At 46.0% G+C, this 17,963-nt stretch overlaps 1 protein-coding gene and 1 long non-coding RNA gene across 2 annotated transcripts in view; one reads left to right on the top strand and one right to left on the bottom strand.

Moving 5' to 3' along the window:
- The window catches only part of LOC137527133 (ubiquitin carboxyl-terminal hydrolase 12-like), a 156,443-nt gene that overhangs the window by 64,974 nt on the left and 73,506 nt on the right, over nt 1-17,963 (top strand). The window contains exon 3 of the mRNA XM_068247564.1: nt 6,404-6,617. Coding sequence (XP_068103665.1) covers nt 6,404-6,617 — 214 coding nt within the window. The remainder of the gene's footprint in view (nt 1-6,403; nt 6,618-17,963) is intronic.
- LOC137527135 (uncharacterized) lies at nt 3,008-9,349 on the bottom strand. Its single transcript, XR_011023135.1, has 2 exons — nt 8,885-9,349; nt 3,008-3,195 (listed from the first exon to the last, which is right to left on the bottom strand). It is a non-coding gene; the product is annotated as an uncharacterized lncRNA (long non-coding RNA).

Consider the following 17,963-nt stretch of genomic DNA (forward strand, 5'->3'; position numbering starts at 1 on the left):
ATTGGGTTAGTATTAAAAATCACAAAAAAAACCTTTATTTCCAGATAAAATATCGCCATACATTGTACTAGAGACACAATTTAAATGTAATAACCGGGACAAGTGGGCAAATAAAATGTGTGGGTTTTATCTATCAAAACACATTTTATTTTAAAACTATAATGGCTGAAAACTGAAATTATTATTATTGATCTTATTATTTCCTTTAAAATGCATATAAAATAAAATAATTCTTAGCAAAAAGTATCACCCAAAGAAAGCCTAATTTGTGGCGGAAAAGTTATTGGCGAATGAATGGGAGGAGCGTGATGTGGAAATTTGGTTTTTATGGTTTTTAAGGGAAAAAAAACTGTGGTTGGGAAGAGGTTAAACATACACAAACATTCAAAATGGTAAATACATACTTTTTGTTGTTAAAAAAAAAATTGTGACTTTACCTGGAATAACTCAGACGAACAATAGTAATTGCCACCTGTTTTTATTTCATATTTAACAAAAATCATCCTTTGCTTTAGGCCAGTTTCACACTACGAACTGGCATTTTTCATGTGGTGCGATGGGATGGTCGCATTGCCAAAACAAGCCTCCCTAGATACCTGCGCTAATGCGCGGTAATGGGATTCAGATATTCTAATGAGAGCCTAAAATAGGCTCTTTAGCGCTCACTTCCTATGGTGGAAATACGAATTTACACAGAAGTGTATTGAAAAAGGCAATGCAACAAAAACATCCCAGTTTGAAAGGGGCCTTAAGGTGCCCATACACTCGTCAGATTGGCAGCAGATAGATAAGAAATGCATCTAATGATCTATTTTTTTTTAATGTTTTTAGAACATTTTTTACCAGGATAGAATTCCAATAGATTTTAGTTTGAAATCTATTGAAATTCGATCTGATGGCATTTTTTTGCCATCAGATTTCCATTAACCACTTGCCGACCAGTGGCTTTCTGGCTGATCTGTGCTGCGCAGGCTCTCCAGCCCGCAGCACAGATCAGGTTTTAGCCAGGGCGATCAGACTTACCCCCTTTTTTCCCCACTAGGGGGATGTCCTGCTGGGGGGGTCTGATCGCCGCCGGCTCTCTGCGCTTTGCGGGGGGGGCTCTTCAAAGCCCCCCTCCGCAGCGTTTTCAGGGCTTCGTCCCTCTCCCTTCCCCTCTGAGCTGCGCAGGACGGATTTCTGTCCTGCGCATTGAAGGATTGGCTTCAGCCTATCAAATGACGGCGATCCCCGGCCAATCAGAGGCCGGGGATCGCCGATCTGCCTTATGGCGCTGCTGCGCAGCAGCGCCGTATGATGTAAACAGCGGGGATTTCTTCCCCGCCTGTTTACATTTTGCCGGCGAGCCGCGATCGGCGGCTCTCCGGCTGTTCACGGAGACAGCCTCCGTGAACGGACATGGAAACCATGGAAACTTGCAGACGACCAATTTACGCCAATCGGCGTTAGCTGGTCGTCAAGAGGTTAAGGCCAATGCAAACTGATAAGCAATCTCATCAGATCGACCTAAATTTTCCACCCTGCCAGTTCGATGGAAATCCATCGAAATCGATCGAAATCGGCCATCGATCGGTCGATTGGCCAACCGATTTGCAAACGTTTGATCGATCGGTCGGCCAGAAAATCTGCTGAGTGTATGGGCCCCTTTAGAGTTTTCATTTAACAGAATATTTAAAGTTATAACAGAAGTGAAAATGGCATGAACAAAAAATGTCCAAATCCCTAACCTATTGTTTTGTTGCACAGCTTGTAGAGACACTGCAAACAAATGACTCCTGTAGCTCTCAGTGAGACTTCATCTGCAACAGATAGTCTTGCCAACTCTTCCTGTGTAAAGCGTTCTAGCTTGAGTCAAGCTGGAAGGGTGACTTGTCTATATATGTATATATTATAATTAGTTATTGAGTGCTGAAGTCAATCACAAGTCAGATAACCTCTGTAAAATGAAGGAGCTCTTTGTAACAGGAATTGTGGATGTTTGTGTAGAGCATTCAATCCAGCATTTGTGCTCAGACAACTGTGAAGACATAGGAAGGCAGGAAGCACTTCTAAGAATAGCGAGTTCTTTTATGCACAAGCACTGATAGGAATATTTTTTAAACTTGACAAGTGTTGTGGCTGACATGCAAACGTTTGTCTCCAGCTACCAGATTAGCATGCTGACGTGTGCAACCTATCTTGTACCAGTTTCCTCCAAACAGTGGGACTGCTTGTGAGTTAGATCTCTGTCGCCATATATTTTACCTGCTCATCTCTCCTTTTCATCTCCGGGATCCATGCCAAATGCCTGGTATATAAACTGGAGAGAGTCATTGACATGAACCAGCACTGCAGCTGGATGTGTAATGTATGTTCCCTTTTTTTTCATACCCAAAGTTCCCAGACAATAGATCCAACGGGTTTCTCAGTTAGGGCTCGTTTCCACTGTAGCGAATCCGCATGCAGGCACTGCATGCGGATTCGCATAGGCAATACAAGAGGGAGGGATTGTTTCCACTTGTGCGTCGTGCGGGTGCGTTTTGGTGTGCGGGGAAAATCTGCACGGCAGAGCTGTCAGATTTCGCGTGCGGCAGGAATGCGGGCGAATCGCCCGCAATGCTTTTAATAGGGAAATCGCATGCAGCTTTGTCATGCGGTTTTCCCCGCGATTTCGCATGTAAGGGTATAGAACTTTGCACAGGCAGTGACATGGTTAAATTCGCCTGCTTCCTAGCCATGCGAAATCGCGGGAATCCACTTGCGATTTCGTCCGTGGTGGAATTCAGGCGATTCCGCACCGCTACAGTGGAAACGAGCCCTGATGCAGCGTAAAATTATCAGTAAACTCTGAAAATCTAATATACCATAGTTTATTCTCTATATAAAAGGAAATGGAGACAAATATTACATATTTTTTACATGATCAAAGAGAGATTGCGGTTTCAGGAAAAAAGCATCACTCTTCCCTGACTAAGCAAGTCTGACTTACAGAAGAGCACTAGGAACAAAATAACAAAAAGAGAAACAATTTAAGAGCTTTGATTTTATTGGTACTTACAATCACACCATATTTTTGGGAATAGCAGTGGTTTTCTCTTTGCTACCCTACCATATACACCATTGCTGGTCGGCGTGGTCATGGTGATAGATTCATGAACATCAACATTCTTCAGCGTGAGACGGGCCATCAGTTGCTTAGCCTGGTTTCTGTTGTCTCTTGGAAAAAAAGATAAGAAAAACCAGCGGAAGATAAGGCGCAGAATATAGCGCCAGAATCTACCTGTGTGTTCCCAGCATTACAATCACTTTTTTGAGTGTTCAAATGTAAATAACATTTTCTACTGTATTTTTTACACCGGTTATTGTATGCCTTTGCCAAAGATAGTGTTATCTTAATTGTGCTGCTGATAAGATATAATCATAGTTGCTGCAGGGAGGAAGGAGCCTATTTGTGATGATTTGTGATTTAAACTACAAAGCAGGAGCATTCCTGCATACACTGGTCGATTTCAGCGATCAATCGATTTGCGGCCAATTTCGATGGATTTGATCTAGCTGACAGGATGGAAAATCTAGATCGATCTGCTGCTTGTAGCAGATCCATGGCCCATAGAGTTGCATTTAATCTAATGGTCCAATAATGCATTTAGATAGATTTCCAATAGATTTAATTCTGGAATCTATTGGAAATCTGTTCCTAGTGTGTGGCACACATCAGATACATTCCTGTCAGAATCTACTTGACTGGCATCTGACAAAAATCTATCTGATGGTTGAATCTGAATCTATAAGTGTATGGCTACCTTAACTTCTGGAAGATTTTTTTTTTTTATCAGGGTGGCCCTGCTTGAAGCAGTGACTGTAATTATATTTTATCTGCAGCACAATTAAGATAACGTCTTATTCAGCAAAGGCGAAAAACTAACTATGATACTGTAAAATGTGCAGTATGAGATTTGCTGGCAGATTCACTGCCAGATCGATTATTTCCAACATGTTCAGTCTGATTTCCGATCGATTTTCCATAGAAGTGTATGCAAAAATCGATTGGGAAAAACAATCAGAAATAAACAGTGCTGCTCAAATCCGATCCGGATGCTACTCGGATAGTAGCTATCCGGATTTCTCCCAGTAATGCATTGCGGCCTGGGCGGGGGGTTTAATCTTACCTATCATGACGTCTTCTTCGTCCATCCCTCGGCGCCTCCCACGATGCGCTCCAATCCGGCGTCACATGACTATACACTTCCTCCTTCAACCCGGAAGGAGAAAGTATTTTCAGTCACGTGACGACGGATTGGAGCGCATCGTGGGAGGCGACGAGGGACGGACGAAGAAGACGTCATGATAGGTAAGATTAAACCCCCCGCCCAGGCCGCAATGCATTACTGGGAGAAATCCGGATAGCTACTAGCAGAGTAGCATCCGGATCGGATTTGAGCAGCACTGGTAATAAGATTGGGTATGTTAGAAATAATCTATCTCACAGTAAATATGCCAGAAAATCTCATCGTGTGTACCAGGCATAAGGCAAGATCTTATAGATTTTTCTTTAATTAAAGGACAACTGAAGTCAGAGGTATATGGAGGCTTTCATATTTATTTCCTCTAATTTCCTATAACAACACCAGTTGCCTGGCAGCCCTGATTAATATTTGGCTGCAGCAGTGTGTGAATAACACTAGAAACAAGCATGCACCTAATCTTGTCAGATCAATAATGCCAGAAACACCTGATATGCTGTATGCTTGTTCAAGGTCAATGGTTAAAACTATTAGACGCAAAGGATCAGCAGGATAGCCTGGCAATTGGTATTGCTTAAAAGAAAATAAATTTAGCAATCTCCATATCCCTCTTGCTTCAGTTACCCTTTAAATGAACACTATTAACATGTTTTTTTCAGTTGAGATAACAATTGTTTGGGACGTGCTGCTAGGTAGTGGTGTATACATTTGAATGCTTATATCTTTGTTTACTGTTATCAAATTCCTTTCACACTTTAGGGCCCGTTTCCATTACACGCAGTGCGATGCGGCTACATAGACGTACCGCACCATGGCTGTACTGTATTCAGTGCACAGCAATGAAACAGCTTCCATTGCGTGCTGGTTATGCGGAGTGGTGCGGACCGATCAGATTCTTGCACGGCCGCATCCTCCCGCTGTCTCCTCCTATACGATGCGGAAGTGACGCGAATGGGAGGAGAACTGATGTGTAGCCGCGTCGCATCCCTTCACTAGGGGAAACATGCCCTTACTGTCGCCAAAACTGACAGCAGAGTGAACCATGAGGGGTGGGGGAATTCCCTCACACTTCATCTGTTAACCCTGTGTGTGAGTAAGCTCTCAGCTGCGGCCTGTGTCTCTGAACTGTCTGCAGAGAGCAGAGGAAACGTAACTTATTAACATTTGTAATTGTCTGTGAAACCTGACACTACAGCTTTTCATACTTTTTGCTTTCAGAGAAAAATACTCTGTAGTCTGACATGCAACACTAGCTGTGCATTGAAGCAGACACACCTTCTGCAAATTATTTGTTCCAATAGAGCTAAATCCTACACGCAACGAATTAAAGCTTTTGCCTCTGATATTTAACCTCCTGAGCGATAATCCCGAGCTGAGCTCGGGGTATGTCGCGCAGGAGGATTTCTCAGGCCCCGCTGGGCCGATTTGCATAATTTTTTTTTTGTTACACGCAGCTAGCACTTTGCTAGCTGCGTGTAACTTCCGATCGCCGCCGATCCGCCGCTACCCGCCGTTCCGCGCAGGCCCCCCCCCCTCCCCAACCCCTTGCGCAGCCTGGCCAATCAGTGCCAGGCAGCGCTGAGGGGTGGATCGGAACTCCCTATGACGTCACGACGTCCATGACGTCGGTGACGTCATCCCGCCCCGTCGCCATGGTGACCAGGGAAGCCCAGCAGGAAATCCCGTTCTGAACGGGATTTCCTGCTTACTCTGATCGCCGAAGGCGATCGGAGTGGGTGGGGGGATGCCGCTGCGCTGCGGCTATCATGTAGCGAGCCCTGGGCTCGCTACATGATTTAAAAAATAAAAAAATTTAAAAAATAGTGCTGCGCCACCTCCTGGGCGATATAATTGTATCGCCCAGAGGGTTAACATGCAAAGTAGGAAAATGTTTACACAGCTACTTAGACATTTTTTGTACATTGTCATTTTAGAACACTTGGGTATTGATATTGTTACTTTAACACAATACAGGGGCTTTTTAGATTTAAGTTTAATACCACTAACTTATCCTTACGGCACTTCCTTCTACTTATGATTTCTTGAGTAATCCAGGTAAACGGCCTGGAGTTTCTCGTTTGTAGAGTTTGAAATAGTTATATTTTTATTTTAGTTTTGCTTTGGTGACCATTATTTAGGTTGAACGTAGAATGATTTTGCTTTATCTTTGTGTCTTTCAGTTTGGCAACACCTGCTACTGCAACTCTGTTTTACAAGCACTTTATTTTTGTCGCCCGTTTCGGGAAAAAGTTCTGGCATACAAGGTCCAGCCACGGAAGAAGGAAAGCTTACTCACTTGTCTGGCAGACCTGTTCAACAGCATTGCCACACAAAAGAAGAAAGTGGGGGTTATTCCTCCCAAGAAATTCATCTCCAGGCTGAGGAAAGAGAACGGTAATGGATAAATCTGGTCTACTTTAAATGTAGTATTCATAAGGTACAGGTTACAAACCATCCAGGCCAACCCAGGATAGAAGCTGGTGGTGTGGTAGTGCTCCAGGCCATGCATACAATTGATGTATGGGGGCTCAAAATACTAAAAGTTATACAGCTGGCACATGCCTATATTTGAAGCTTAGGTATTCACTGTTGTATTTGTATGTGACACAAAGTGGGCTTCCGGCTGAAATAGTGATTTTCCTTTTGAATCTTGTTCTAGCCATTTGGAGCTGTTATTCCAGATTTCATTTGTACAAACCGGCACCATCCATGGTGAAATCACTTTACTTCACAAACACAACTCTCGCATCATCATTCAGATTAGCTTAATCCCATGCAAAACAACAGTACAGTTGTTCAATGCAGCGTGGTATGAGTAAAGGAGGTGGGTGCAGGGGCATAGGTTGCTCTGTTCACCACAGCCCTTTGATGCCACAAGGATGCTTACTTGGAGCCCAAACTCCACGTCTTCATGATGTTAAATAGCCATAGTGAACAGTCTGACCTGTGCCCCTGCACCCACCTCCATTACTTACGCCACGCTGCATTGAACAACTGTACTGTTGTTTGCACGGCATTAGGCTAATCTGAAGAATGACATGACCGATGTGTTTGTGAAATGAAGTCACTTCACCATGGATGGGGCCTGACCTTGCCTTCTGTAGATACAAATGTACAGTCCTTCCTTCCAGATACTTATTAACAGATCTTGTCCAGCAGATCGTTATATAGTTTGGACCAGCAGCGGTGAGACTGAACCTCTTTGATTTGCTGCATGGACTTTCCATTTGCAACAATACTGTCGGAGCGATAAGTAAAGGACACACTTCTCTAGCGCAGACTGGCCGCAACTGGCCGAAGTTACGGTACCTTGTACCGGCGATACAGAGGACTGAGGACGGCAGCATGGGATCGATCTGTCCGCATGGGGCTGGAGGAAGCCCCAGGTATTTATAAAACTTTTATTTGAAACTCTGGTTTCCTTTAAGAAAAAAGAGCAATGGATAAGTAAGATATTGTTGTTGGCATGATGTTAGAAATCTCCAAGGATGACATCATGAGTATAATTACCTGCCTTTGGAATCTACTGAACGCAAAATACTATGTAGAAGCAGTCATGCGTACTACAGCACTTTCAGATGAAGTAGAGGTTTGCAAGACCTCAGGCACTCAGAAGCAAAGCTAGCTGTATGCATTTTGTGGCTTCACCTTTACATTTTGAATGGATGTTGATTTTTAACTTGACACTAACAAATATTTAGTAAGTTAATTCCTGCAGTCTTTACATGAATGGTAGTGCGTGTTCCCTTTGGCCGTGTTGACTGTTTGTAGGTGCCAGTATGTTGAGTAAAGGGCTACAGAATCTTCTGAGGGACCAATTTATGGAAAGTTTCTTCTCAACTGCATAATTTGGCGTTCGTTGCCACTGCCACCACGAATGTGCATAAATTGTAGAGAGGAGGCTATTAACATTACCATTATATTTAAACCATGTCGTTTCCCGCAGTTTGATTTCTTTAACAGATTTCAGGTGTTTGTTCAGCATTACATTAATTATTGGCCAGTTTTATTAAAAAAGCTGAAGTTTTCTGCTTTTCTATTCCACATGGTGACCTTTTTTGTCTGACCTATCTCTCATCTTTCATGACTCATTACTGTATGACATTAAGCACAGCTGTAACTACCAGTGCAGCAATTAGTGGCATTTCTTTTATCTTCCTGTCACTCTTGCTAATCACAACCATATAGTCTAAATATCCCTTCTATATGTTTGAGCTGCACTGATCACCCTTGTGTTTTCCCCAGATGGGTACAATTATCTGCAGCACAGAGAGTTGAGTGGTACAGTCACCTGACATGACGTACAAGAGACAAAAATAAACCAAGCATCCTCCACTTGCCTTACATCCCCTTGTCCTCACCTCTCAACAAAGTGAGCTGATGCAGTGCTTTTACAAGGGGACTTTCAGCAATTAATGACTGTCTTTCTGTGACACTGTCAAACTGTGTATAGCTCTCACATCTGTAACCAGGGCCATTGGAATAATATCATTGATGCGGTAGTTTATATTTATCAATTAATGTTATACTAAATCTGTATACCATTTTCAGGTTTGTTTATTTTTGTACAAACTAATTATTAAGCAGATTATCATTTTATAAAGAGAAGTTGCTGAATTCTCTAAATCCTTCGAGTAAAAGTGCTACAGTAGTTCACTTACCCTTTTTTTTAATTGGTTGTAAGAATCACATGACTCTGTGCACAAAGTATAGATCTGCCAGCACCAAGGTAGGTAGATTATTCCTCTTCATGGAGTTATCACTCAACCTTGCCCACCTTCTTCCTCTTCACCATTCTGTGCAGCACAGGGAGAAAGTAAGTCAGGTCAACTCTGTGTTCATAGAGAAAGACTAGCTGGTGCCCCCTGACACAACATGTGACTGAATTAGGGCTTTAGGCAGGGTTAAAATCTGTAGCTAAATGCTTAGTCAACAGACCAGATGTTACACTTGGTGTCTATAGGTGCTTCTGAGGGTTCGGTGACTGCCTTTTTGTACCCTTGTGCATCCTTTGGCCTACTAAATGTGGAACTAGCATCGGGGCATGCTCTGTGGTTGACTTGTGGTGGGCAGAAGTGACGTGTGCTGCCACTTCTGGGTTCCCAGTCGATGCTGATTGGCTTGCAGGACCTATGAGGAAGCAAAGAGGTAGGGATGAGCGTTCCGCATCCTAACGCTGTTCCAAATGACTTGGAACAGAACACAAATTTAAAGAGAACCTGAACTGAAAATAAAAAGTCAAAATAACCATACACAGGTCATTCTTACATCCTATGTAGTCTACTCCTCAATCTCTTTCTGCTCTCCTGTGTCCCATTTGTTCACTGTGATCAATGGAATTCTCCATCCTCCATTTTAAAAATGGCTATTACCTCATAACAGCTTCCTGGTCAGCACACTTTTTAACTGTAACATCATCCACTTGAGCCATAGGGAAACATGGACATTACCTTGCACATTCAGTTGTAACTGACAACTGCTGATAACTGACAGCAACTGGTGTATTTCAGTTCTGACAAAATATTGTCAAAACTGGAAGGGATCACTGTAAGAAGAAAATGGTGAGCTTCTCAGAGGATCTAACGGTGAGGTTAGTATGTAATATTCATTTGCAGCTACGTCATGTGTTTATTTTAAATAAGTTTACTTGCTTCAGGTTCCCTTTAAGTCGCAGCCGACCACAGCACAGGGGGTTAACTCTCCCTTGACACCACTTCTGTGCACTTCTCTCCATGGTGTCTTCCAGCTTACCAGCTACTTCCTCATTCTTCCTGTGAAGAAGGAAGCATTGAGAGCTGGCGCGCAGCATGGAGGGCAGCATAGGGAGGTGGCGTCAAGGGTGAGTTAACGGGGTGTTAACCTCTCCTTCCCCACCCTCCCCGGACTGCTGTGATTGAAATTCATGTTCTGTTTCAAGTCATTCAGAACAGCCTTCGGGTGCACAGGATCATCCCTATAGAGTGGCATCCAAGTTCATGTGGAACATGAAGTCTGGGTAGCAGAATTACTTTTTTTTAAATATGTAACAACCAGAGAAATTTGAGCTAGGTGCACTATGGCTAGACACCAAAATGGATGCAGTTTTAATTCCCAAAGCCAAGCTCTTCCTCCAGTGCCATGCAACGGTCATTTCTCTGTACCTTTTATGTGCCGCTTGATTCTAGTGGGTGTCATTATTTTATTTTCTATTTTATTCCAGGATACTGTAACTGTCCATAAATATTCTTCTGAAAAGACACAAAAATAAATAAATCAGACAATGTGGAGTTTGTCGTCGTCATCCTATCTATAACCACTCTTTCTATGGTTATACTAACAAAGCAGTCACAAAATGTTATTTTCTTTAAGAAATAACTACTTTCCAGTTTGAGATCAACGATACATTTAAAGGGAACCAGAGATGAACCTAGACGGGAAAATGAAAAAGCTTTTATACATACCTGGGGCTTCCTCCAGCCCCATACGCTCTGATCGATCCCACGCCGCTGCCCGCATCTACGAGAACCGACTCCCGTCACTAACGTCATCGGAGCCAGCTACGCTGGAGAAGTGCGCGCTCTACGTATCTCTTTAGTGGCTGCTGCAGAAATACGCAAACAGCGCACTTCCCTTACGCTTAGACTGGCTCCAACGGAACAGTGGGGTCCCGGTTCTCGTAGCTGCAGGCAGAGGAGGACGGCGGCGTGGGATCGATCAGAGTGTATGAGGCTGGAGGAAGCCCCAGGTATGTATAAAACCTTTTTGCTGTTCATCTATGGTTTCCTTTAAATACCTGAGAGAACCACTAATGGTTCCATCTATTAATCAGCTGAGGCCTTCCAGCTCTCCTAATGTACCACGTACCACCGGAGTCCTTAGATTTTAGGCTGGTGCTAACCATCAGAATTCTCCTTAAAGGGAGTCAGAGCTGGATTAAACAAAACATTTTATACATACCTGGGGCTTCCTCCAGCCCTATACGCATGGATCGCTCCCACCCTGCCGTCCTCCAGTCTTCCCGCAGCTCCGATACCGGGTCCCCACTCTTCCGTCAGTCAGGCCAGTCTGCACAGGAGAAGTGCGCCCTCTACATATCTTTCCAGCGGCTGCTGGAGAGATACGCAAACAGCGCACTTCACTTATGTCAGACTGGCTCCAACTGACCGAAGTCCAGGGACCCGGTATCGGAGCTGTGGGAAGACTGGAGGACGGCAGGGTGGGAGCGATCCATGCGTATGGGGCTGGAGGAAGCCCCAGGTATGTATAAAATGTTTTGTTTAATCCAACTCTGGTACACTTTAAATGCCCAGAAGGATGATGCACCTAAATCTATTTCTAAGGGAAAAAGTAACCTTTTATTTCAAGGCACAGACAAACTGCTTCAGGTGATACCAGCTACTGGAAATTAAGCAGGTACATTCTGGTCCCTTACTGGTTCAGGATGAGATGTATGTAGAACAAGTCATTGAAAGAGAACCTTTTCCTTTTCATAATTCCATGATAGTGGAACTTATTTAATTTAAATAGGAGGAACCAAAGCACTTTATCCACAAATCTTCTAAACCTACATTCCCCTTTTTATAATTAGAAAAATGGACAAAATATCCAAAACTGGATATGCAAGCTCTAAATTATTCAAAGTTTGTGCTATATTGTTTGAGGATACAGGTATGCCAAAGGATGTGTTGAGCAGGGCTGTTTCCAAATTTAGCTTCTGCTTGCACTTTGGTTAACATCTTGGTTAACTCATCTTCAGAAAAACGAGAAGGATGGTACATGGTTTCTATATTAACAAGCAGGGAAGGTCTAGGCAGAAGCATCCATTCTTTCCCAAATAGTGGTTCATCTGAAATGCAGCCAAAATACAGTATCAGAGGTTTTCAGTCTTAAGAATCCAATGGAAAATGGGAATTGAACATGGGAATTTATATTTCTTCAGATGAAAAATGGGAGACACGGGATATTGATCAGAACAAACTAACAGCTGCCGCTTTCCTGTTCTCTAAACCCACAGAAGACAGACCACATATGTGTTAACAGTACCTTGGAAAGGGATTTTTAGGAAATGATTCCCACCTTTCAGATTCTTAGTCAAAGTGATAAGTAACATTTTTGTGGACCAAAACATGAGGATCGTAATAGTCCTGTAATGGCCAAAGACAGCCAAGTTTGCTCCACTTTTACATCTGTGAAGCACGGAACCTTAGTTGCGTCTAAGTACCAATGATCTCAAGTCCAGGTCTGATTTTCCAACTGCAGGTTCATCTCAAACTGACAATTTAGCTATTGAATTAAAAATGTTTTTTAACAAGGGTCTTTCAAAAAAGCTGATCTGTATGGAATTTGGGAAAGCGATCACCACTGCTAATTATCTCAAGAATTTTGACTGCTTTTTGCAAGCTAAATCAGCAGATGGAACAATATGTACTTAAACTCTCCGTACCAAACTTTCTAAAATATTTACAGTCAAGTTAGGACAGAGGATTAAAATGTAATATTGAAGTTCATGTTTCTGCACTGATAGGCTTATTTGATTCTCTTTCATCATTAGAGCATCTTATTTAACAATTTCTCAGGGCAATTAATGGAAATTTGCAGCCTGGAGTCTGTCCCTGGATCCTATGTTGGGTACTAGAAGCATTAATAAAGGAGCCATTTGAGCATTTAGAACAAATTAAATTAAATACATGACTTTGAAGACTGTCCTTCTTAAAGCAGTAACAGATCATAGGACTGAAGAAATTTAGGCTTTGTCTATAAAGAGTCCTTATATGTAGCTTTCCTCAGAAATACATTCAGATTACTTCCTGAATTCCAGCCTAAAGTCCTCACAAGTTTTCATAAAGAACAGGCTATTGTTTTATTATTATTTTGTGATAAACCATCTTTTTCAGGTGAAACTAAATGTAATACTTAAGACATTATAAGGCGTGCTGTTCTCTGCTAATAAGTAACTAAGAATTAGAGAAAAATGAAAATCTTTTAATACATATAGGTGTTTAAAAAGACCAGAAAGAATGAAAGAACACCATTTCAAGATGGACTAATCGCTGCACAGAGAATTTAAATGTGTGCATTAAACACCAAGTGAACACCTGACACAACTGGCTGAGCAAATTTGGCCTGATTGGCTATTCATGAGGCAATGCTCATGCAAATATGCATTTGCTTTCGCATGCCAACTAATGCAGGGTCCATTGAACCAATGCCGCAAAGCGGTTTGCCCTGCGGGAATTAGTTCATGCTATACAGCACTATCCAGGAGCGCCTCGGGGAGGCTTCCCAATGCCCCCATACAACCGGGGGACCGCGGGGTCCCAGGCGCTCTCACTGCCTGGGAACCACAGCAGCACCCCGGAGGGGGGAGGCTGGGTGGCGCAGGCGGCCCCCCCCAAGCGTGGCCAGCGCCGGGGAGAGCCATCCGCACCTTTCACCTCCCAATATTTAAAAACAGGCACTTACCTTGACGTCCATTGCGTTCTGCTGCTGAGCATAGCTTGGGTGCAACACATTTGAAAAGGAAAGGAATGAAGCATGGGTCGCACTGAGCTTTGGAGCTCAGGGCTGGCTCACACACTGCACTCCAAGGGGGGGTGGAGGACAGGCACTGACAGCCCACTCCAGGACTCACACTACCTGGAATGAGCCATCCGCCACCCGCCTCCAAGGGAAAGAAATTCACAAATCGCTGCACAGAGAATTTAAATGTGTGCATTAAACACCAAGTGAACACCTGACACAACTGGCTGAGCAAATTTGGCCTGATTGGCTATTCATGAGGCAATGCTCATGCAAATATGCATTTGCTTTCGCATGCCAACTAATGCAGGGTCCATTGAACCAATGCCGCAAAGCGGTTTGCCCTGCGGGAATTAGTTCATGCTATACAGCACTATCCAGGAGCGCCTCGGGGAGGCTTCCCAATGCCCCCATACAACCGGGGGACCGCGGGGTCCCAGGCGCTCTCACTGCCTGGGAACCACAGCAGCACCCCGGAGGGGGGAGGCTGGGTGGCGCAGGCGGCCCCCCCCAAGCGTGGCCAGCGCCGGGGAGAGCCATCCGCACCTTTCACCTCCCAATATTTAAAAACAGGCACTTACCTTGACGTCCATTGCGTTCTGCTGCTGAGCATAGCTTGGGTGCAACACATTTGAAAAGGAAAGGAATGAAGCATGGGTCGCACTGAGCTTTGGAGCTCAGGGCTGGCTCACACACTGCACTCCAAGGGGGGGTGGAGGACAGGCACTGACAGCCCACTCCAGGACTCACACTACCTGGAATGAGCCATCCGCCACCCGCCTCCAAGGGAAAGAAATTCACAAATCGCTGCACAGAGAATTTAAATGTGTGCATTAAACACCAAGTGAACACCTGACACAACTGGCTGAGCAAATTTGGCCTGATTGGCTATTCATGAGGCAATGCTCATGCAAATATGCATTTGCTTTCGCATGCCAACTAATGCAGGGTCCATTGAACCAATGCCGCAAAGCGGTTTGCCCTGCGGGAATTAGTTCATGCTATACAGCACTATCCAGGAGCGCCTCGGGGAGGCTTCCCAATGCCCCCATACAACCGGGGGACCGCGGGGTCCCAGGCGCTCTCACTGCCTGGGAACCACAGCAGCACCCCGGAGGGGGGAGGCTGGGTGGCGCAGGCGGCCCCCCCCAAGCGTGGCCAGCGCCGGGGAGAGCCATCCGCACCTTTCACCTCCCAATATTTAAAAACAGGCACTTACCTTGACGTCCATTGCGTTCTGCTGCTGAGCATAGCTTGGGTGCAACACATTTGAAAAGGAAAGGAATGAAGCATGGGTCGCACTGAGCTTTGGAGCTCAGGGCTGGCTCACACACTGCACTCCAAGGGGGGGTGGAGGACAGGCACTGACAGCCCACTCCAGGACTCACACTACCTGGAATGAGCCATCCGCCACCCGCCTCCAAGGGAAAGAAATTCACAAATCGCTGCACAGAGAATTTAAATGTGTGCATTAAACACCAAGTGAACACCTGACACAACTGGCTGAGCAAATTTGGCCTGATTGGCTATTCATGAGGCAATGCTCATGCAAATATGCATTTGCTTTCGCATGCCAACTAATGCAGGGTCCATTGAACCAATGCCGCAAAGCGGTTTGCCCTGCGGGAATTAGTTCATGCTATACAGCACTATCCAGGAGCGCCTCGGGGAGGCTTCCCAATGCCCCCATACAACCGGGGGACCGCGGGGTCCCAGGCGCTCTCACTGCCTGGGAACCACAGCAGCACCCCGGAGGGGGGAGGCTGGGTGGCGCAGGCGGCCCCCCCCAAGCGTGGCCAGCGCCGGGGAGAGCCATCCGCACCTTTCACCTCCCAATATTTAAAAACAGGCACTTACCTTGACGTCCATTGCGTTCTGCTGCTGAGCATAGCTTGGGTGCAACACATTTGAAAAGGAAAGGAATGAAGCATGGGTCGCACTGAGCTTTGGAGCTCAGGGCTGGCTCACACACTGCACTCCAAGGGGGGGTGGAGGACAGGCACTGACAGCCCACTCCAGGACTCACACTACCTGGAATGAGCCATCCGCCACCCGCCTCCAAGGGAAAGAAATTCACAAATCGCTGCACAGAGAATTTAAATGTGTGCATTAAACACCAAGTGAACACCTGACACAACTGGCTGAGCAAATTTGGCCTGATTGGCTATTCATGAGGCAATGCTCATGCAAATATGCATTTGCTTTCGCATGCCAACTAATGCAGGGTCCATTGAACCAATGCCGCAAAGCGGTTTGCCCTGCGGGAATTAGTTCATGCTATACAGCACTATCCAGGAGCGCCTCGGGGAGGCTTCCCAATGCCCCCATACAACCGGGGGACCGCGGGGTCCCAGGCGCTCTCACTGCCTGGGAACCACAGCAGCACCCCGGAGGGGGGAGGCTGGGTGGCGCAGGCGGCCCCCCCCAAGCGTGGCCAGCGCCGGGGAGAGCCATCCGCACCTTTCACCTCCCAATATTTAAAAACAGGCACTTACCTTGACGTCCATTGCGTTCTGCTGCTGAGCATAGCTTGGGTGCAACACATTTGAAAAGGAAAGGAATGAAGCATGGGTCGCACTGAGCTTTGGAGCTCAGGGCTGGCTCACACACTGCACTCCAAGGGGGGGTGGAGGACAGGCACTGACAGCCCACTCCAGGACTCACACTACCTGGAATGAGCCATCCGCCACCCGCCTCCAAGGGAAAGAAATTCACAAATCGCTGCACAGAGAATTTAAATGTGTGCATTAAACACCAAGTGAACACCTGACACAACTGGCTGAGCAAATTTGGCCTGATTGGCTATTCATGAGGCAATGCTCATGCAAATATGCATTTGCTTTCGCATGCCAACTAATGCAGGGTCCATTGAACCAATGCCGCAAAGCGGTTTGCCCTGCGGGAATTAGTTCATGCTATACAGCACTATCCAGGAGCGCCTCGGGGAGGCTTCCCAATGCCCCCATACAACCGGGGGACCGCGGGGTCCCAGGCGCTCTCACTGCCTGGGAACCACAGCAGCACCCCGGAGGGGGGAGGCTGGGTGGCGCAGGCGGCCCCCCCCAAGCGTGGCCAGCGCCGGGGAGAGCCATCCGCACCTTTCACCTCCCAATATTTAAAAACAGGCACTTACCTTGACGTCCATTGCGTTCTGCTGCTGAGCATAGCTTGGGTGCAACACATTTGAAAAGGAAAGGAATGAAGCATGGGTCGCACTGAGCTTTGGAGCTCAGGGCTGGCTCACACACTGCACTCCAAGGGGGGGTGGAGGACAGGCACTGACAGCCCACTCCAGGACTCACACTACCTGGAATGAGCCATCCGCCACCCGCCTCCAAGGGAAAGAAATTCACAAATCGCTGCACAGAGAATTTAAATGTGTGCATTAAACACCAAGTGAACACCTGACACAACTGGCTGAGCAAATTTGGCCTGATTGGCTATTCATGAGGCAATGCTCATGCAAATATGCATTTGCTTTCGCATGCCAACTAATGCAGGGTCCATTGAACCAATGCCGCAAAGCGGTTTGCCCTGCGGGAATTAGTTCATGCTATACAGCACTATCCAGGAGCGCCTCGGGGAGGCTTCCCAATGCCCCCATACAACCGGGGGACCGCGGGGTCCCAGGCGCTCTCACTGCCTGGGAACCACAGCAGCACCCCGGAGGGGGGAGGCTGGGTGGCGCAGGCGGCCCCCCCCAAGCGTGGCCAGCGCCGGGGAGAGCCATCCGCACCTTTCACCTCCCAATATTTAAAAACAGGCACTTACCTTGACGTCCATTGCGTTCTGCTGCTGAGCATAGCTTGGGTGCAACACATTTGAAAAGGAAAGGAATGAAGCATGGGTCGCACTGAGCTTTGGAGCTCAGGGCTGGCTCACACACTGCACTCCAAGGGGGGGTGGAGGACAGGCACTGACAGCCCACTCCAGGACTCACACTACCTGGAATGAGCCATCCGCCACCCGCCTCCAAGGGAAAGAAATTCACAAATCGCTGCACAGAGAATTTAAATGTGTGCATTAAACACCAAGTGAACACCTGACACAACTGGCTGAGCAAATTTGGCCTGATTGGCTATTCATGAGGCAATGCTCATGCAAATATGCATTTGCTTTCGCATGCCAACTAATGCAGGGTCCATTGAACCAATGCCGCAAAGCGGTTTGCCCTGCGGGAATTAGTTCATGCTATACAGCACTATCCAGGAGCGCCTCGGGGAGGCTTCCCAATGCCCCCAT

Source organism: Hyperolius riggenbachi, chromosome 8, assembly GCF_040937935.1.
Source record: "Hyperolius riggenbachi isolate aHypRig1 chromosome 8, aHypRig1.pri, whole genome shotgun sequence".
Lineage (NCBI taxonomy): Eukaryota > Metazoa > Chordata > Amphibia > Anura > Hyperoliidae > Hyperolius > Hyperolius riggenbachi.